Source organism: Gekko japonicus, unplaced genomic scaffold (genome assembly GCF_001447785.1).
Source record: "Gekko japonicus isolate JY-2015 unplaced genomic scaffold, Gekko_japonicus_V1.1 scaffold93, whole genome shotgun sequence".
Taxonomy (NCBI): Eukaryota; Metazoa; Chordata; class Lepidosauria; order Squamata; family Gekkonidae; genus Gekko; species Gekko japonicus.
The window spans coordinates 1,539,833-1,555,989 of record NW_015160838.1 but is presented as its reverse complement, the minus strand read 5'-3'; the positions used below and the strand labels follow the sequence as shown (position 1 = coordinate 1,555,989).

Sequence of the window (16,157 nt, the reverse complement as noted above, 5' to 3'; positions counted from 1 at the left end):
AAGGGAAAACCATAGAGTTTTCCCTTGTATGGCTTTGGCCCCACCCCCAGCGTGTCCGGCATCATAACGTCACTTCCTGGTGACGCGCACGCTGGGGCGCGCACGCTGGGGCGGGGTTCCCCCCGGGGCCCGATTCCCTGGCGTCGGGGAACGGGCCTCTGGGGCGGGTTTTTTTCTGCCCCCCGGGGGGACTTGGCAGCCATAGCGTTGTCTGGAGTCTACCATGTGTGCTGCTGGTCAACACATGACCCCTTCCCTAGTATTTTCCCCATTTTTCGCTGCAGGATTGCCTCATCGCATCAGGCAGGTAGAGTATCACCCCACCAACAGTATTTCCTGCTCATGTAACTGTCTCCGTATTACGCTATCTAATTTCCTAGTTCTGTATTGCTTGAGTGTGTGAGTGTTCTATTTTAATTGTGTGTGTGTGTGAATTATCAAGTAAAAGAAATCATATTTAAGATCTAGTCTCCTGGTCTATTTCTGGGGATCTGAATAAACTGGACTCTGGTGTACGCAGGTTATTGCTCCCTTAAAGCCTATATCCATTTAAGATTCATAATTCCCCATCTTTAATAAAGAAATAAGGCAATTTGGCTAACAACGCTGGGGACACCTGGTATAAGAACAACTTTTTTCCTTTCAAAACCAAGCCCATTACATAAAACTTGTTTTAAAAAAACTTTCCTGGTTGCTAAGATAATACTTTCTTTCAGTGTCTCAAGACGGGCTTTGATCTCGGAGCACGATTAAGCAAAAATTCCACATGAGATCTCTGGCTGAGAAGGATTTTCTGCAGTGCTTTGTGTTTTCCCTCATCTGCTGTCGACCCTGTTAATCTTCCTCTGCAGTGAAAAGGGCTTTTTATTCTCTCTTGGTTTCTGGCGCTTGCAAGGATGGGGACTTATCCATCATCATCTGACATTTACTCGTCCCTCTCAGATTTTTCATACTCGGGTGCATTGTGGGAATAGGGACCGGGACAGACATTTGCAAATCGCCTTTTGATCTCCCAGCAGAACTGCTTTTAACAGCCTTTGAGGTGCAGAAGATGGCAGGTGATAAATGCTGAGTGCCATACTCTGAAAATATTCACCTGCCAACTTACGCCCAGCAAACTGATGTTGAAGGCAATAGAGCACAAGCAGGCATTTCATTGTTCGGTCAACTGGCACTCCCAATCAATTCAGCAATTTTCTGAAATGCCTCAGAGGAGTTTTTCTAGGATTTCCAGTCTCCAGGTGAGGCCTGGTTTTTCCGTTCTTAAAGGTAAACACTCTCAGTTCAGCCATCTGACTCCTTCTGCTTCCAAACAAAATATAAACACAAGGCTCTTGCTGGTTGATATATTTATAGTCCAAGATACAAAAAAGCAGTCGAACCTTTATGAGAATCCTTTCTCAAGGCTGGACTTATATTGAAGCCACGCCTAAAAACCCAATCTCCAGCGCTGAAGCTCCTAATTCTGGCACAGCGTCAATCTCTCTAATGAGGCGTTTCGGCTTTCACCAAAATTACTGCACATACTCATCCTCAAGTTAAACAATAGAACTTGGCCATGACAGGATAATCCGAGCAGCCAAACATGCCTACCGCCCATCAAGATAACGCAGTTGCCGATCACCGGATCATTGACTGGCCAAGGACCCGGAACGACTATCTTTTCTTTTCCATTGTCTTAAGCCATCCATTCTAAGAAGTGTCACTGTTAGTAAACATTATATTAATTGTCCAACACTTAATTCCATTCTTTTGACCCATTAAGGAACTGGCAGCTTCTAGTATCTTCCTGGGGACAACATGCCTTGGCGGCTCACGCCCCAAGCCCCTCGTAGGGTATATAAGGAGAGCATCTGCCTATTGTTGTTTTTTTTTTAATACAAATTTTAATGAGACCAACTGCAAGGGCGTATATGCAGACAGCATGGCCTGTGACAGAAAGGAATCAAAACCCCTAAGTGGGAAGCTTATGAGTCCATTTGACAGCAGAGCTAAACAAAGGAGGGGCTCCTCTTCAACAGGTCTAGATGCGTGTACCAAATACATTCTAAGGGGAAAGAAACCTGAAAATCCATCATACTTTTGGTCCGAATTGTAGTTTTCCAGCTGGCTGATGGACTAGCCAAATTACGAGCATGTGTATTTGCCCCAGATGTGCAACATAAATACAGATGTAATAAAGAGAAGACTCATTACGAGAACTGGAAAAGGACCAACTTTAAGGCCAGGAGAATCCTCTGTATAGAATCTCCACATTCCCCCTGTGCCTGCAGATGTCATACGGCCTGCACTCCTTGTTCCACAGCTAGCATTTTTTCTTTGCCGGACGGTGAAGCCCTCGGGGCTACGGCTTTGCTGGGGGAGCGACCCGAGGTGCCCACGCTCGTCGCACTGGGATTCGGCCCCAGCATGGCACCAGCTTCGTCAACCGGCTGCAGATGAAAGGAACCTCCGCGGCCCATCCGGAGCCTTTCAGAGCCAAAGGGGGGCGCCCATTGTTCACAGTCTCTTCTCTCGCCTACCTAACCCACCCTGTCTCGCTGACTCCATTCATAGCTCTGTCTGGAGTCTACCACGTGTGCTGCTGGTCAACACATGACCCCTTCCCTAGTATTTTCCCCATTTTTCGCTGCAGGATTGCCTCATTGCATCAGACAGGTAGAGTATCACCCCACCAACGGTATTTCCTGCTCATGCAACTGTCTCCGTATTACGCTATCTAATTTCCTAGTTCTGTATTGCTTGAGTGTGTGAGTGTTCTATTTTAATTGTATGTGTGTGTGAATTATCTAGTAAAATAAATCATATTTAAGATCTAGTCTCCTGGTCTACTTCTGGGGATCTGAATAAATTGGACTCTGATATACACAGGCTATTGCTCCCTTAAAGCCTATTTCCACTTAGGATTCATAATTCCCCATCTTTAATAAAGAAATATGGCAATTTGGCTAACAACGTTGGGGACCCCTGGTATAAGAACAACTTTTTTTCTTTCAAAACCAACCCCATTACATAAAACTTGTTTTTAAAAAACTTTCCTGGTTGCTAAGATAATACTTTCTTTCAGTGTCTCAAGACGGGCTTTGATCTCGGAGCACGATTAAGCAAAAATTCCACATGAGATCTCTGGCTGAGAAGGATTTTCTGCAGTGCTTTGTGTTTTCCCTCATCTGCTGTTGACCCTGTTAATCTTCCTCTGCAGTGAAAAGGGCTTTTTATTCTCTCTTGGTTTCTGGCGCTTGCAAGGATGGGGACATATCCATCATCATCTGACATTTACTCGTCCCTATCAGATTTTTCATACTCGGGTGCATTGTGGGAATAGGGACCGGGACAGACATTTGCAAATCGCCTTTTGATCTCCCAGCAGAACGGCTTTTAACAGCCTTTGAGGTGCAGAAGATGGCAGGTGATAAATGTTGAGTGCCATACTCTGAAAATATTCACCTGCCAACTTACGCCCAGCAAACTGATGTTGAAGGCAATAGAGCACAAGCAGGCATTTCATTGTTCGGTCAACTGGCACTCCCAATCAATTCAGCAATTTTCTGAAATGCCTCAGAGGAGTTTTTCTAGGATTTCCAGTCTCCAGGTGAGGCCTGGAGATCTCCTGGACTTACAACTGAATACTGAGATCAGTGCCCCTGGAGGAAGGGCTGCTCTGGAGCATGGGCTCTATGGCATTGCTCCCTGCTGAGGCCCCTCCCTACCCCAAACCCCACCCCCTCCTTGCTCCTCCCCCAAATCTCCAGTTTCCCATCCCAGAGTTTGCAACCCTAAGTTTTTAATATATGCTAATGTTGACTGGCAGACCTTGTTTCCCAAACCACTTCTTCTCTCAGCCTTGGGGAAATGTAGAAAATTGTTTATGCCGCCTTAGGGTTGCCAGAGGGGCTGTGGAGGCTTAGAGGTTAAGACGCTGAAGCTGCAGACCAGAAGGTTAGTAGTTTGGCCATTCGAGACCCTAGTGCCATGTGATGGAGTGAGCTCCCGTCTCTGGCCCCAGCTCCTGCCAACCTAGCAGTTCGAAAGCAAGAAATTGCAAGTAGATAAATAGGTACTGCTTCGGTGGGAAGGTCACAGTGTTCCGTGCGCCTTGGCGTTTAGTCATGCTGGCCACATGACCACAGAAATGTCTTCGGACAGTGCTGGCTCTTCGGCTTGGAAACTGAGATGAGCACCACCCCCTAGAGTTGGATTCGACTGGCTTTCGAGCAAGGGAAACTTTTACCTAGGGTTCCCAGGTCCCTCCTGGCCATCTGCAGGGGGTGCAGAGGTAGGGTTGCCAGATCCCCACTGAGAAACTCCTGGAGATTTGGGGATGGAGCCTGGGGAGGACAGGGACCTCAGTGGGGCACAAATGTCATAGAATTCACACACACCCCAAGTATCCATTTTCTCCAAGGAGATGAGCTGTATAATTCCCGGGGATCCCCAGGTCCCACCTGGAGGCTGGCATCCCTCACTGCTGGATTTTTTTTTACTTCTTTAGCTTCTATGCCTGGTTCAGTAGCAGCCTGAGAAGCAGAAATTCCAGAGGTAAAGCTTTTCCTCCCCCCCTTACAAGATGCCTGCCACTTAACCCTCCCCTCTTCAAAAGTCCTGGCCAACAGGCAGGCCTCACCGTACCTGCAGAAGGTCTCCAAGGCGGGGCCTCCCCCTCAGCTCTTCAGGGAGCCCATTCCACACGATGGGAAAGGCCCGGGCTCTGGTCGATGCCAGTCAGAACACCCTGAATGGTGGGACAGTCATAGTTGGTGCACAGGGACATATGGAAGGAGATGGTCCTTCTAATATATGGGTCGCAGGCAATGCTCCCTCTAAGCCGTGGAGTCGTGTGAGCAAAAATGCTACTTTGTGAGCTGCTGGCATTAAAGTTGTGAGCGAGCGATTTGGCTACTGCATAAATTGGTTTGCTCTGGAGCCATCCTTCCTGAGCTAAGACAAAAATGTGTGAGCCGGAGGCTAAAAAACTGTGAACTGGCTCACACTAACTCAGCTTAGAGGGAACACTGGTCGCAGGGTTTTAAAGGTTGTGTGACCAGCAGCTTCAGTTGAACTCAGAAACAGACTGGCAGTCAATGTAGCTTTATCAAAAGGGCCAGCATGTGTTCCCAGTGGCTGGCCCCTGGCAACAGTGGGGCTGCTGCATTCTGAACCAATGGTGGTTTCCAGGTTGTCTTCAAGAGCAGCCCCACGTAGGGCACATTGCAGTAATCCATCTGTGAGGTTACAGAAGCAGGGATCAGCATGGCCAGATCAGCTAAGTCTAAGTAATGACAAAGTTGGTAAATAAGGCCAGATCAGCTAAGTCTAAGTAATGACAAAGTTGGTAAATAAGGTGCAGCTGATGGAAGACGCTCCTCGCCACCATGCCAGCCTGCTTTTCAAACAGCAAGGCAGGGTCCATGAGCTCTTAATCTGCTCTGAAAAAGCCAATGTTATTCCATCTAGGAAAAGTGGATTCATTCCCTCTATAATATCAGCTTTCCCAACCAGCATTACACCTCTGTCTTGTCTGGATTCAGCTTCAGTTCGTTCTGCCTTGGCCACCTGACCACAGCCTCAAAGCACCGGTTCAGAACCAAGGCAGACTCATCCAGAAGCTTGGATAATGAGATACAGGGTTGGATCTCATCTGCAAGGTTGGATCTCATTCGGTGGTCTCATATATATATATTTAAGAGGATGGGTGAGAGAATATATAACCCTGTGGCATCCCACAAGATACATTCCACCCAGTTGATTCTGCACCTGCAGTGGAGACTTCTTGTGCCTGCTCAGACAGAAAAGAGCAAAACCACTGAAAGGCTACTAACTCCATATTCAAGCCAGTGGAGAAGAATGGAGTGGTCAACTGTATCAAAGGCTGCTGAGAGAGATCCAACAGTATCAACAGGGAAGATTGTCCCCCTGTCCAACTTCAAAGATTGTCCACCAGGGCCACTAAAGCCATGCTGATACCAAACCCAGGCCCGAAACCAGACTGAAACAGGTCAAGGGAAGATGTGACATTAAAGGGACAATTTTTTTTCTTTCTCCAGGCATGGCCACCTTAATTCGACCCCAGACCAACTTTCTCTTCCTTTGGTATTTGTATAACAAATTATTTCACTGAGTGCAGCTTCTTTGGGCAGTTTTGTATAACGGTGAGAAGACCAAGCACAGAAATTCTAAGTAGCTCCATCCTGCAGACATTTAGCAGAAAGAAAACCCCTGAACTGGGCTCCTTCCTTCGGTGGCCCTTCAGCTACTTGGGAGACTTTGGAACAGTGTCCCCACTAAGCTGAGTTCGTGTGAGCTAGCTCACAGTTTTTTAGCTTCCGGCTCACATATTTTTGTCTCAGCTCAGGAAGGGATGGCTCCAGAGCAAACTAATTGATGCAGCAGCCAAATCGCTCACTCACAACTTTAATGCCAGTAGCTCACAAAGTGGAATTTTTGCTCACAAGACTCCACAGCTTAGAGGGAGCGTTGCTTGGGACATATATACAATGGGAGTTCTTCGTAACTTGTTGTCTAGAATGGCCAACACTGCCTGGAGGGGGGAAAGTGTCCTATCATTTTAACAGAGGCTTTAAAGGCTGTTCTTTACCAGGTGATGTTACTGACCTCCCTGCCGTGAACACCTTCAGCTGCAGATTTCCACACATTAAGCAATAGTAAAGGGACATTTTTTTTCCTCCAGACGTGTTGGCAACCTTGCAGGTGACCTGCCAAGCTTAGTCCTCCAGCAAATATTTACTGGACCTGTCAGGTGTGTGACAGTTCCCCTTCCTTTTTAGAGTCCCTGCCAGGAAGGGGGTGGGGAGAGTTGGTTTTCCAAACCCATGGTTTCTGCAGTGATCTCCCTTACATAATGAAAGTGAGGACTAAGAATAACTAACAATAAATAAGCTTTCGTAGAGCACGTTTCCTGTGCTCCAAGAGCCACTCTCGCTTTCCTGCGTCCCGAGGGCAGATGGAACAAACGGTTTAGATTTTTTAAAAAACGATATTTTGGTTTATGCCTGTATCTGTTTACATTTCCTGTCTTTATCCGACTTGGTGCATTCGTCACACAAAAGAGGAATCTTGCTTCGTCACACAGCAGAGTTAGGAGTTCCCAGCCTCCAGGTCATAGCCAGAGACAATGTTCCCTCTAAGCCGTGGAGTCTTGCGAGCAAAAATTCTAATTCGTGAGCTACTGGCGTTAAAATTGCGAGCGAACGATTTGGCTGCTGCATAAATTACGTTGCTCTGGAGCCCTCCTTCCTGAGCTAAGACAAAAATCTGTGAGCTGAAGGCTAAAGAACTGTGAGCTAGCTTACACTAACTCAGCTTAGATGGAACACTGGCCAGAGATCTCCCGAGATTACAGCTGGTCTCCAGATGGTGCAGATCAGTCCCCCTGGGGGAAATGAGTGCTTTGGAAGAGTCTGGGGATTATACCTGGCTAGGATCTCTCTCCCCTCCTCAAACAAACCCCACCTTTCCCAGGCTCCGCCTCCAACCCTCCTGGAATTTCCCAACCTGGAGTTGACAACCTTAGCAGAGCTTAAAGTATACAGAAGGAATGGTTCTTCCTCATGGTAACCCCCCCCCCCTTAGATCATGAGGGCAGCAAAACCAGGCCACCCAGGGACAAGGTAAAGAGTTCTTATATAGCTGGGGCGAGAAACATAGGACTTCGGTTAATTTACAAAGCGGGGGGGGGGGGTCTGAAATGCCCTGATGAGAATTGAGTATGTTGTAAGAGGCCCTGGATATTGAAAGCAAGTAGGTCAGTTAAAGCGGGAGGAGAGTCGGGGGGGAACTTTGCTTGCTCAAAAAAGTGTATAGAATCTGGGAGATTTAGATGGGCACAAAGAATTTCCAAATCAGCTTGTTCCGTCCTATTTCGAACTAGCAGGTTAGCCAGTTTGCCATTCTCTGAGACACCACTGCTCCAGAAGCTAACTTTTTGGCTGCGCCCAGCCCATGAGTCTCATGCAGCAACAGCATTCCACTGATGGCTCTCAGTTTCTTCCTAGCTGGCTGATGCGATAGGAAATCACCATAAAGTTGACATAAGTTGTTTCCATTCACCTAGTCTGGAAAGGACATCATTCATTTGCTCAGTTTTTACAGTTGAACTCCTGACAAACATTATTGCATTCCACTGTTTTCCTTGTCATTTCCCCATATTTTCTAGACCCGATTTGTGGTGATTTCCCCCCCCACACCTAAAACTCAATCGCAGTGCTGGCCTGTTCTGTGTGGACCGGCTAAGAGCTATTCAGGCTTCTCAGCACTACTGTCCCATTAATTTTCCTGTGAGGTAAGAGGAAGTAACTATCTAAAAAGCCAAGAAGCAGAAGCCTCTTTAGAAAGAGGAGTCAGGTAGAAAATGAAATAACAGGGACAAACAGAGGGGGGCCCAGGACATTAGAAGCCCTCCCACTGTTGACCCCCCCAAGCACCAAGAAGACTGAGCTTCACTTGCCCCAGAGTCCCCATCTATACCTTGTGGCTAATAGCCACTGATGGACCTCTGCTCCATATGCTTATCTAATCCCCTTTTGAAGCCGTCCATGCTTGTAGCCGCCATCACTTCCTGTGGCAGTGAATTCCAAGTGTTAATCACTCTTTGGGTGAAGAAGGACTTCCCTTTTATCCGTTTACTCACTACTGTCCCATTAATTTTCCTGTGAGGTAAGAGGAAGTAATTATCAAAAAAGCCAAGAAGCAGAAGCCTCTTTAGAAAGAGGGGTCAGGTAGAAAATGAAATAACAGGGACAAACAGAGATCATAACTGAATTGGACAGTTGTGAGTAAACCTTCAGCAGTCCAGATTTTTAGGGGGCATATTGCAGTCAGTGTTCCCTCTAAGCTGAGTTGGTGTGAGCTAGCTCACAGTTTTTTAGCCTCCAGCTCACAGATTTTTGTCTTGGCTCAGGAAGGAGGGCTCCAGAGCAAACTAATTTATTCAGTAGCCAAATCACTTGCTCACAACTTTAATGCCAGTAGCTCACAAAGTAGAATTTTTGCTCACAAGACTCCACAGCTTAGAGGGAACATTGATTGCAGTATATTAAGTGTTACATAGAATCACAATTTCAGTTCCATTTCTGGATGATTACAGAAAAGGAAAGCTTCAGCAGCACTGATAGCCTAGGTTCTGCTGTGGAAGCAACTCAGTTTTATAAGAGATCAGCTTTTCTGTTTAAAACACCTAGAGATAGCACCTAAATTGCAACAGGATCAGAGCTGGTTAAAGGCATGTTGAGGCCCTATGCTATGTCAAGGCATGTTGAGGCCCTATGCTATGATAAAGTCCCACAGCATTACCTAATCCTCCCCATGGACTATTCTAACACTGAAATATAGTAATTAAAATATATTTAGAGGTCTCTCATTATCTGAGGCCTTAACCTATGGCTTACTTAGATTGTGCGTAAATCCTACTCTGAATAGAATGAAGTGCAGCTACTAATAATAGTGATATCAAGTTGCAGCTGACTCACAACCACCCCGGGACCACGGGGTTCTCAAGACAAGAGATGAGCAGAGGTGGTTTGCCATTGCCTTCCCCTGCACAGCAACACTCGTTTTCCTTGGCAGCCTCCCATCCAAATCCTAACCAGGGGTCATTTCCTAGAAAAAGAGGTGCAGGAGCTCATTAGCGTAACTTATTTGCATATGCCACACCCCCTGAAATCACCGGAAGTGTGTCAGAAGGCAACACCCACCGCTCAGGCTCCACTGGACTGTTTTGGATTGCTAGCTATTGGGGGGGGGGGCTGCAGATCTGTCCTCGCAGAGGAGGGAGAGCTTATACCTGAATAAACCCTGGCTTAAAAGGTGCCACTGGACTGTTTTGGACCAGGGGGCCAGGGGGAGCTCTGCAGCTTACCTGGCTGCTTCTTGCTCTGACTGAGGGCTGCTGGGAGCAGGGGGCGGGGCTTGTTGCACGTGCCCGCCCCCTGGGCTCTTTACTGCCGGAGTTCCGCTCCTGTGTGCTCCTGCAGGAAATGACCCCTGATCCTAACCATGGCCAACCCTGCTTAGCCAAGCTCTGACAAGATATGGTTAGCCAGGGTTATTCAGGCTGCTGAGGCACGGTTAGGAGAACCTGCATGCTAATTATTTTATACTTCTGGACCTAATCTTCTGCTTGCCCAATGGAAGCTGTTTAGATACGTACGTCACAGAACACAACTCCCCACCCCCACATACTTTAAAATGCAGAGTAGGTATCCTTCTCAGTTTCCATGACACTACTAATAACACACAAGGCCGGAGTCTTTTTATATATTTATATATATAAAAAGGTTCTAATTCAAACAAAGGCTTCCCCCTCTCCCACACAGTGTTTACATTAAAGTTCTCCACACAACAGGCCAAAAAACCCCCAGTTTTCACCACACAAGCAGGAACTGGGAGGAGAGAAGAGGCCCCAGAGTTCTATTTTAACTTTTCAGTTTCAAGTCCAAAGGCTTCAGAAAGTGAGGTAAAGGCAAGGCGTCCAGAGCCTCTGGGAACTGACCCGGCGCAATGGTCCCAATTAAGACTTGCATGGATTTGACAAAGAGAGAAGGCGGGGCGAGGCCTGCCAGCCACTGGAACCTGTTCTGGCCTAAAAGGTCCTGCCACTGCTGCTGGTCGTCCAGCAGCCGCTGCTTCATCGAGAAACGGAAGCCCTGAGGCACAAAGAGGAAGAGGGAGTCAAGGAGGAGCAGTTTGGCACGCCGATTGGCCGCTGGGCTCTCCCAGATCTGCTGCAAGAGGAGGTCCAAGGGCGTGAGGCCAGTGCAGTCGTTTAGTCCAGGGGAGGCCCCGTGGCCTAGCAACAGAAGCAGACACTCGGGCCTGGCCAGTTCACAGGCCACGTGAAGGGCCGTTTTGCCGCCTTCCACGCGGCTGCACCCTCTGCGGTCCAAATAGCCAGCCCACTCACTGGCCGGGAAGTCTCTGATGGCCTTGAGGATCTCTAGAAGGATGTGGACGCGGTTGTAGCGGACGGCCATGGCCAGGTGAGGCGCTGAAGAATGGCAGCAGCTGAAGTGGAGGCTGGGTATCGCCAAGGCGCTCTTGGGAAACTTACGGAGGAGATGTCGGGCTCTTAATTAACCAACATTTATTGAGACAAATGAACACAAATCACCAGTTGCGCAAGCCACGGAAGTTAGCTGCAGCTAGGGAGAGCTGACTACATTTGCAATTATCTGCCCTGAAGTATGGATTTGGCTAGCGCATAATGTTCACGCATATTTACGAGGCTAACAACCTGTTCTTAAGAAGTCATAAACTGGTTCATAACATAAAATGACACTCTGCATGTCGGTGGTGGAAACTGTCACCAAGTCACAGACTTGTGGGAACCCTGGTGGGTTTTCAAGGTTGAGAGACCAATAGAGGGGTTTGCCATTGCCTGCTTCTGCGTAGGAACTCTGGGCTTCCTCGGTGGTCTCCCTAGTCAGCTCTGACCCCACTGAGCTTCTGAGATCTGCTGAAATCGGGATAGGCTGGGCCATCCAGGTCAGGGTATGTTTGTTTAAGTCTATTTTGCATCTTAATGGGCATAAATTAAAGGTTCTGTGCAAATACCGCCCAGTGGCACCTTTAAGACCAACAAAGGTTTATTCAAGGTATGAGCTTTCGTGTGCAAGCACACTTTTTCAAATACATTGGAATGGAAGGTAACAGTTCAAACTCATAGACAGGCTGAACAGCAAATCAGCATGTTAACATGATGATGTTTTAAGATATGCAAAGACAAAACTAAGGTTATGAGGTCAACAGTTTTGATTCAATTAAGGGGGCAAAAACAGTGAGGCAATAAATACATCAAAATAGGAGATACATGTGTGAGGTATCCTTTCTAATTGTGGAAAGTAAACTGCTGTGCTCTCAGGCGTGGAGGCAGCCAAGGGCATTTTTTTCTTCTTTAGGGTGTCAGCAAGACAGTCCAATAGATTTGGGTTTTGCTGTTTTATATTTTTGTTTCCACTGTAAGCCGCCTTGAACCACAAGGAAAGGTGGGAAGGAAATGTTTTAATAAATAAATCTAACAAATATTAACTGTGCATTCTTGCTCATTTTAGTTTATGGTGAGAAAAAGAACCCTGCTCCCCAAACGCCTCCGTGTGAAACCCATTTGCACAGAGGAGCTAAACGCCCCTCCCTTCCCAAGGCTGCTGCTCTGACAAATAAAAAAATCAGAAATCCCCCCCAGCCCCCGCTGCTCACAATACCACTAAAGAATCAGGAGATCCATTTGGAAAACCTCCTACATCATGTGTACTTTTCCTGTACATAATGACTAACAGAAGTCCCCAGTGGTTTTAGTGATACATCCTCAACAGGTAATTTCTTTTCTGCAGTATCCCAGATCTTCTCTTCATCAAGCAACTCATTCTACAGAGCAGATGCAGTTTTCTAGAAGAGCTGTTCACACAGTGTGGAGGGGAACGGGGGGGGGCACTTCTCCCCACAAGCTATTTTGTGCCAGGGCTGTGAGATGCCTCTTTTTGAGAAGGTCTCCTGAAGAGGAACTCGTTAAGTCCGCTGACTCCTTCTTTCTATTCTCCCATGCAAAAAAACCCATGCGTAGCAGTCTCCTTCCCTCTACCAGTCCCTCAACATTCTGCGTTCTTTCCCTTTACCAATTCCTCAACATTACTCAGAACAGTATGGGGCACTGCGGGACTCTGTAAGTCAGCTCCCTCTTTCTCCCAAAGTAATCTACTTCTATCTCATTCGCTCCACAGCAAAACTTGTGGATTCATTTCCACCCACCCTAAACACATGAAGCTGCCTTCTACTGAATCAGACCCTCAAGTTCGTCAAGGTCACTGTTGTCTACTCAGACTGGCAGTGGCTCTCTGGGGTCTCAGACAGAGGTCTTTCGCATCATCCACTATCTGATCCTCTTACCGGGAGATGCCAGAGATTGAACCTAGGAACCTTCTGCATGCCTAATAGATCCTCTGCCACTGAGCCGCAACACTTCCCCCATGCACACCTTACCTATTAACCAATCATGTTTTAACCCCTCCCTCCCTCCAAGGAGCCTCCGGTGGCTTGCCTGGTCTTCCTCTTCTCCATTTGGCCCTTTCAACCACCTAGTAAGGGTGATAAGCAACTGGCCCAAGATCACCCAGTGAGCTTTTTGTCCAGTGAATATTTGGACCCTAGTCCAACATCCAAACCGCTATACCACACTAGAATTCAGGACACTACACCAAACAGGCAGGCAGGCAGTAATCTCTTCCCTTCAGCAGTACAGCTGGATAATTATTACCCAGCCCCCCCACCCAGGCTATATTTCCACTCTTCATTTGCAGTTTGCAGTCCATGTTGGCGATTCACTCTTCTTTTCGTTCCTAAATAGAATGTTCAAAGAGAGGGCTGAGTGGACTGATTGAACAACCAGCTTAAATCCAGCCCTCTCCTTTCCTCCCCAGGCAGGTGAAGTTAAAAACTGCACAGCCCGGTGTTCACCAGACACCTGGAGTCTCACAGCCTCCGCGCGGTGAGGCCACCGCCCTTCAGGTCTCCTTGGATGTGACGAGGGACGAAAGGCATTTTAAAAATGCTGCACGGAATGACTTTTTGCTTTTTATGAGTAGAGCTGTCAATATCACCTCAACCACAGGTCTCCCTGATGAAAGGAATTCTGTGAGGCCCCTCCCCAACTGTGCTGAACACAACTGAGGAAAATCCTTGTCACCAACAAGAAGAGATTGGATTTATACCCCACCCTTCCCTACCCAAAGGAGTCTCAGAGTGGCTTACAATCTCCTTTCCTTTCCCCTCCCCACAACAGACACCCTGTGAGGCAGGTGAGTCTGAGAGAGCTCCTTTGAGAACTGCTCTTGAGAGAACAGCTCTGAGAGAACTTGTGACTGACCCAAGGTCACTCCAGCAGCTGCATGTGGAGGAGTAGGGAATCAAACCCGGTTCTCCCAGATTAGAGTCCGCGCTCCTAGTCACTACACCAAGCTGGCTCTGTGCAAAACTGAGGGGGAGAGACAACATATATTACACCTTTCTCTTTCGACCCAATTTGGCAAAGGAAGACAAGGCTATTCAAACTTGAAGAGCAACATATCATTTAACCAGGTCCTAACAGCTAGCTGTCTCCAAGTGTGAGGAAAGTCTTCCCCTGGAATCGAAACTATCCCTTCAGCCCCCTGCATCCAAAACAGAAATTGTTATACAAAATTTTGACTTGGTTAAATCTTTTCCCATATTCCAGGGATGGCCAAACTGTGGCTTGGGAGCCACATGCGGCTCTTTCACACATAGTATGCAGCTCCTGGCAGGGTGGCTGGGGAAGTGAAGGGGAGGCATGCCTCCCTGATCGGTCTTCCCTTCTCCAGCCAGCGTTTCCTTCCCTGGGTAGCCTTGAGGTGGGGGGGAGCAGAGAAAGACAGCAACTTTAACTTTAAATGCATTCTCAAAACTCTCCCCACCCTGGCCGGCTGGCTTGGAGGATGCATTTAAATTCAAAGTTGTTTTCTTTTCTGCCTCTCCCTCCCTCTCCCATCTATTTGCTTTCTTTCCACCTTTCTTTCTTTCTACCTTTCTTTCTGTCTTTCTCCCCTCCCTCTTCACCACGTGTTCTTCAAGCCCCGCCACACCAGCAGACTTGGCTTGGCTCAGAGAAGGCATTTGTCTCTTTAATGTAATATGCAAATTTGTATATTTTTCAATTAAAACATGTGTGTTCATGTCTTGTGGCTCTCAAACATCTGATTTTTTCCCCCTGTGTGGCTCTTATGTTAAGCAAGTTGGGCTACCCCTGCCCTATTCAAATATCCCCCCCCCAGCATAACCACTTCCCCTTTTATTTCCTACCTCACCTTTTAGCCTTGCAATGACCTCCCTATGGCTTTCAGAATTGATGCATCTGCCCCTGGCAACTAATGAAGCACCATAATCCCTGCTGAAATGTATTTTTTAGAGAGCCCTTCTCAGGAGTCTCTGAGCACGCCTCTATCCTTGCTGCCACCCTATATGCCCAAGATGACCAAACTCTGCTAACCACTTTGTTTGGTCTTACTGGAGAAGAGCTAGAGAAATATTAATTTCCCAGCTCAGGAAGGCATGCCGTGAAAACGCTTCCATGCACATCTTGAAAAGAGCTTGTTCCTGTACCCTTGGAGGTCAAGGCTCCAAAAGTCTTGCCCTGCTGAGGCAATTAGCACATAGGCACATGAAACTGATTTCTATCAGGTCAGATCCTTGGTCCAATAAGGGTCAGTCCTGTCTGTTCAGACTGGCAGTGGCTCTCTTGCAAAGATCTTTCTCAGGACCTACGACCTGATTCTTTTACCTGGAGATGTGGGGGTTTGAACCTGGGGCCTTTGTAGTGGTTAAGTGCGTGGATTCTAATCTGGGAGAACCTGGAGAACCACTCCTCCACTTGCAGCTGCTGGATGACCTTGGGCAAGCCATAGTTCTGTCAGAGCTGTTCTCTCAAGGACAGTTCTGGAAAGAGCTCTCTCAGCCCCACCTATCTCACAGCCAGGGTGTCTGTTGTGGGGAGGGGAAAGGAGTTTGTAAGCGGCTCTGAGACTCCGAGTGAAGGGAGGGATACAAATCCAATCTCTTCTTCCTCTTCATTCTGCAGGCCAAACAGATGCTCTACCACCAAGCCGAGGTGGTGGTGACAAAAGTTCAGCTGGAACCAGCTCTGCGTACTGAGAATGCTGGTTGGGTGGATCAGTGCAGAATGCAGCCAGTCCTTGCAGGATCCTGTCCCTATGTGTCCCGCTCATAATATAAATCACATTTTCTGCACCACTTTCCGGTGGCGCGGTGAATGGGGTTCACAGCGTGAAGGGACTAATATGCAGCAGTAATTCCAACCCAGTCTAATTCACCACATCTTGGGAGGGGGGGAGTGTTTCTGCAGGCATCCACTCACCCTGCAGGCCTCCGTGGGCCCATTCGGTATCCTTGGCCCGACTTAACGTGGATTTCAGCAGTTTGCAACACCTCGGAGGAACCCAGGCTCTCCAAGACCGGCTCGCATTTCCTGTCCCCCCTCCTCTCTCTCTCCTTGCAGGCCCCACACCTCGTCGCCTCCAAGCTCCCCGGCCATCTCCCCTCTCCTAGCTAGCTAGTCTGCCTTGCAGAGCTCCATCCTCACACAACCGCACCCTCCAGCCACATTTCTCACCCCCCCC

The 16,157-nt window shown here is 47.8% G+C and overlaps 2 protein-coding genes across 2 annotated transcripts; both read right to left on the bottom strand.

The window, feature by feature from the left end:
• Positions 1 to 1,989: 1,989 nt before the first annotated feature.
• On the bottom strand, positions 1,990 to 2,414 carry LOC107116626 (protein transport protein Sec61 subunit beta-like). Its single transcript, XM_015418580.1, is given in 2 exon segments — positions 1,990 to 2,333; positions 2,336 to 2,414. Coding segments are annotated over 2 exon segments (282 nt in total). The 5' UTR covers positions 2,412 to 2,414; the 3' UTR covers positions 1,990 to 2,127.
• A 7,848-nt stretch (positions 2,415 to 10,262) lies between these two features.
• On the bottom strand, positions 10,263 to 15,918 carry ANKRD9 (ankyrin repeat domain 9). Its single transcript, XM_015418483.1, has 2 exons — positions 15,896 to 15,918; positions 10,263 to 11,082 (listed from the first exon to the last, which is right to left on the bottom strand). Exons 1-2 carry the CDS (start codon positions 15,916 to 15,918, stop codon positions 10,431 to 10,433), a joined length of 675 nt encoding a protein of 224 aa, XP_015273969.1. The 3' UTR covers positions 10,263 to 10,430.
• Between the last annotated feature and the right edge of the window lie 239 nt (positions 15,919 to 16,157).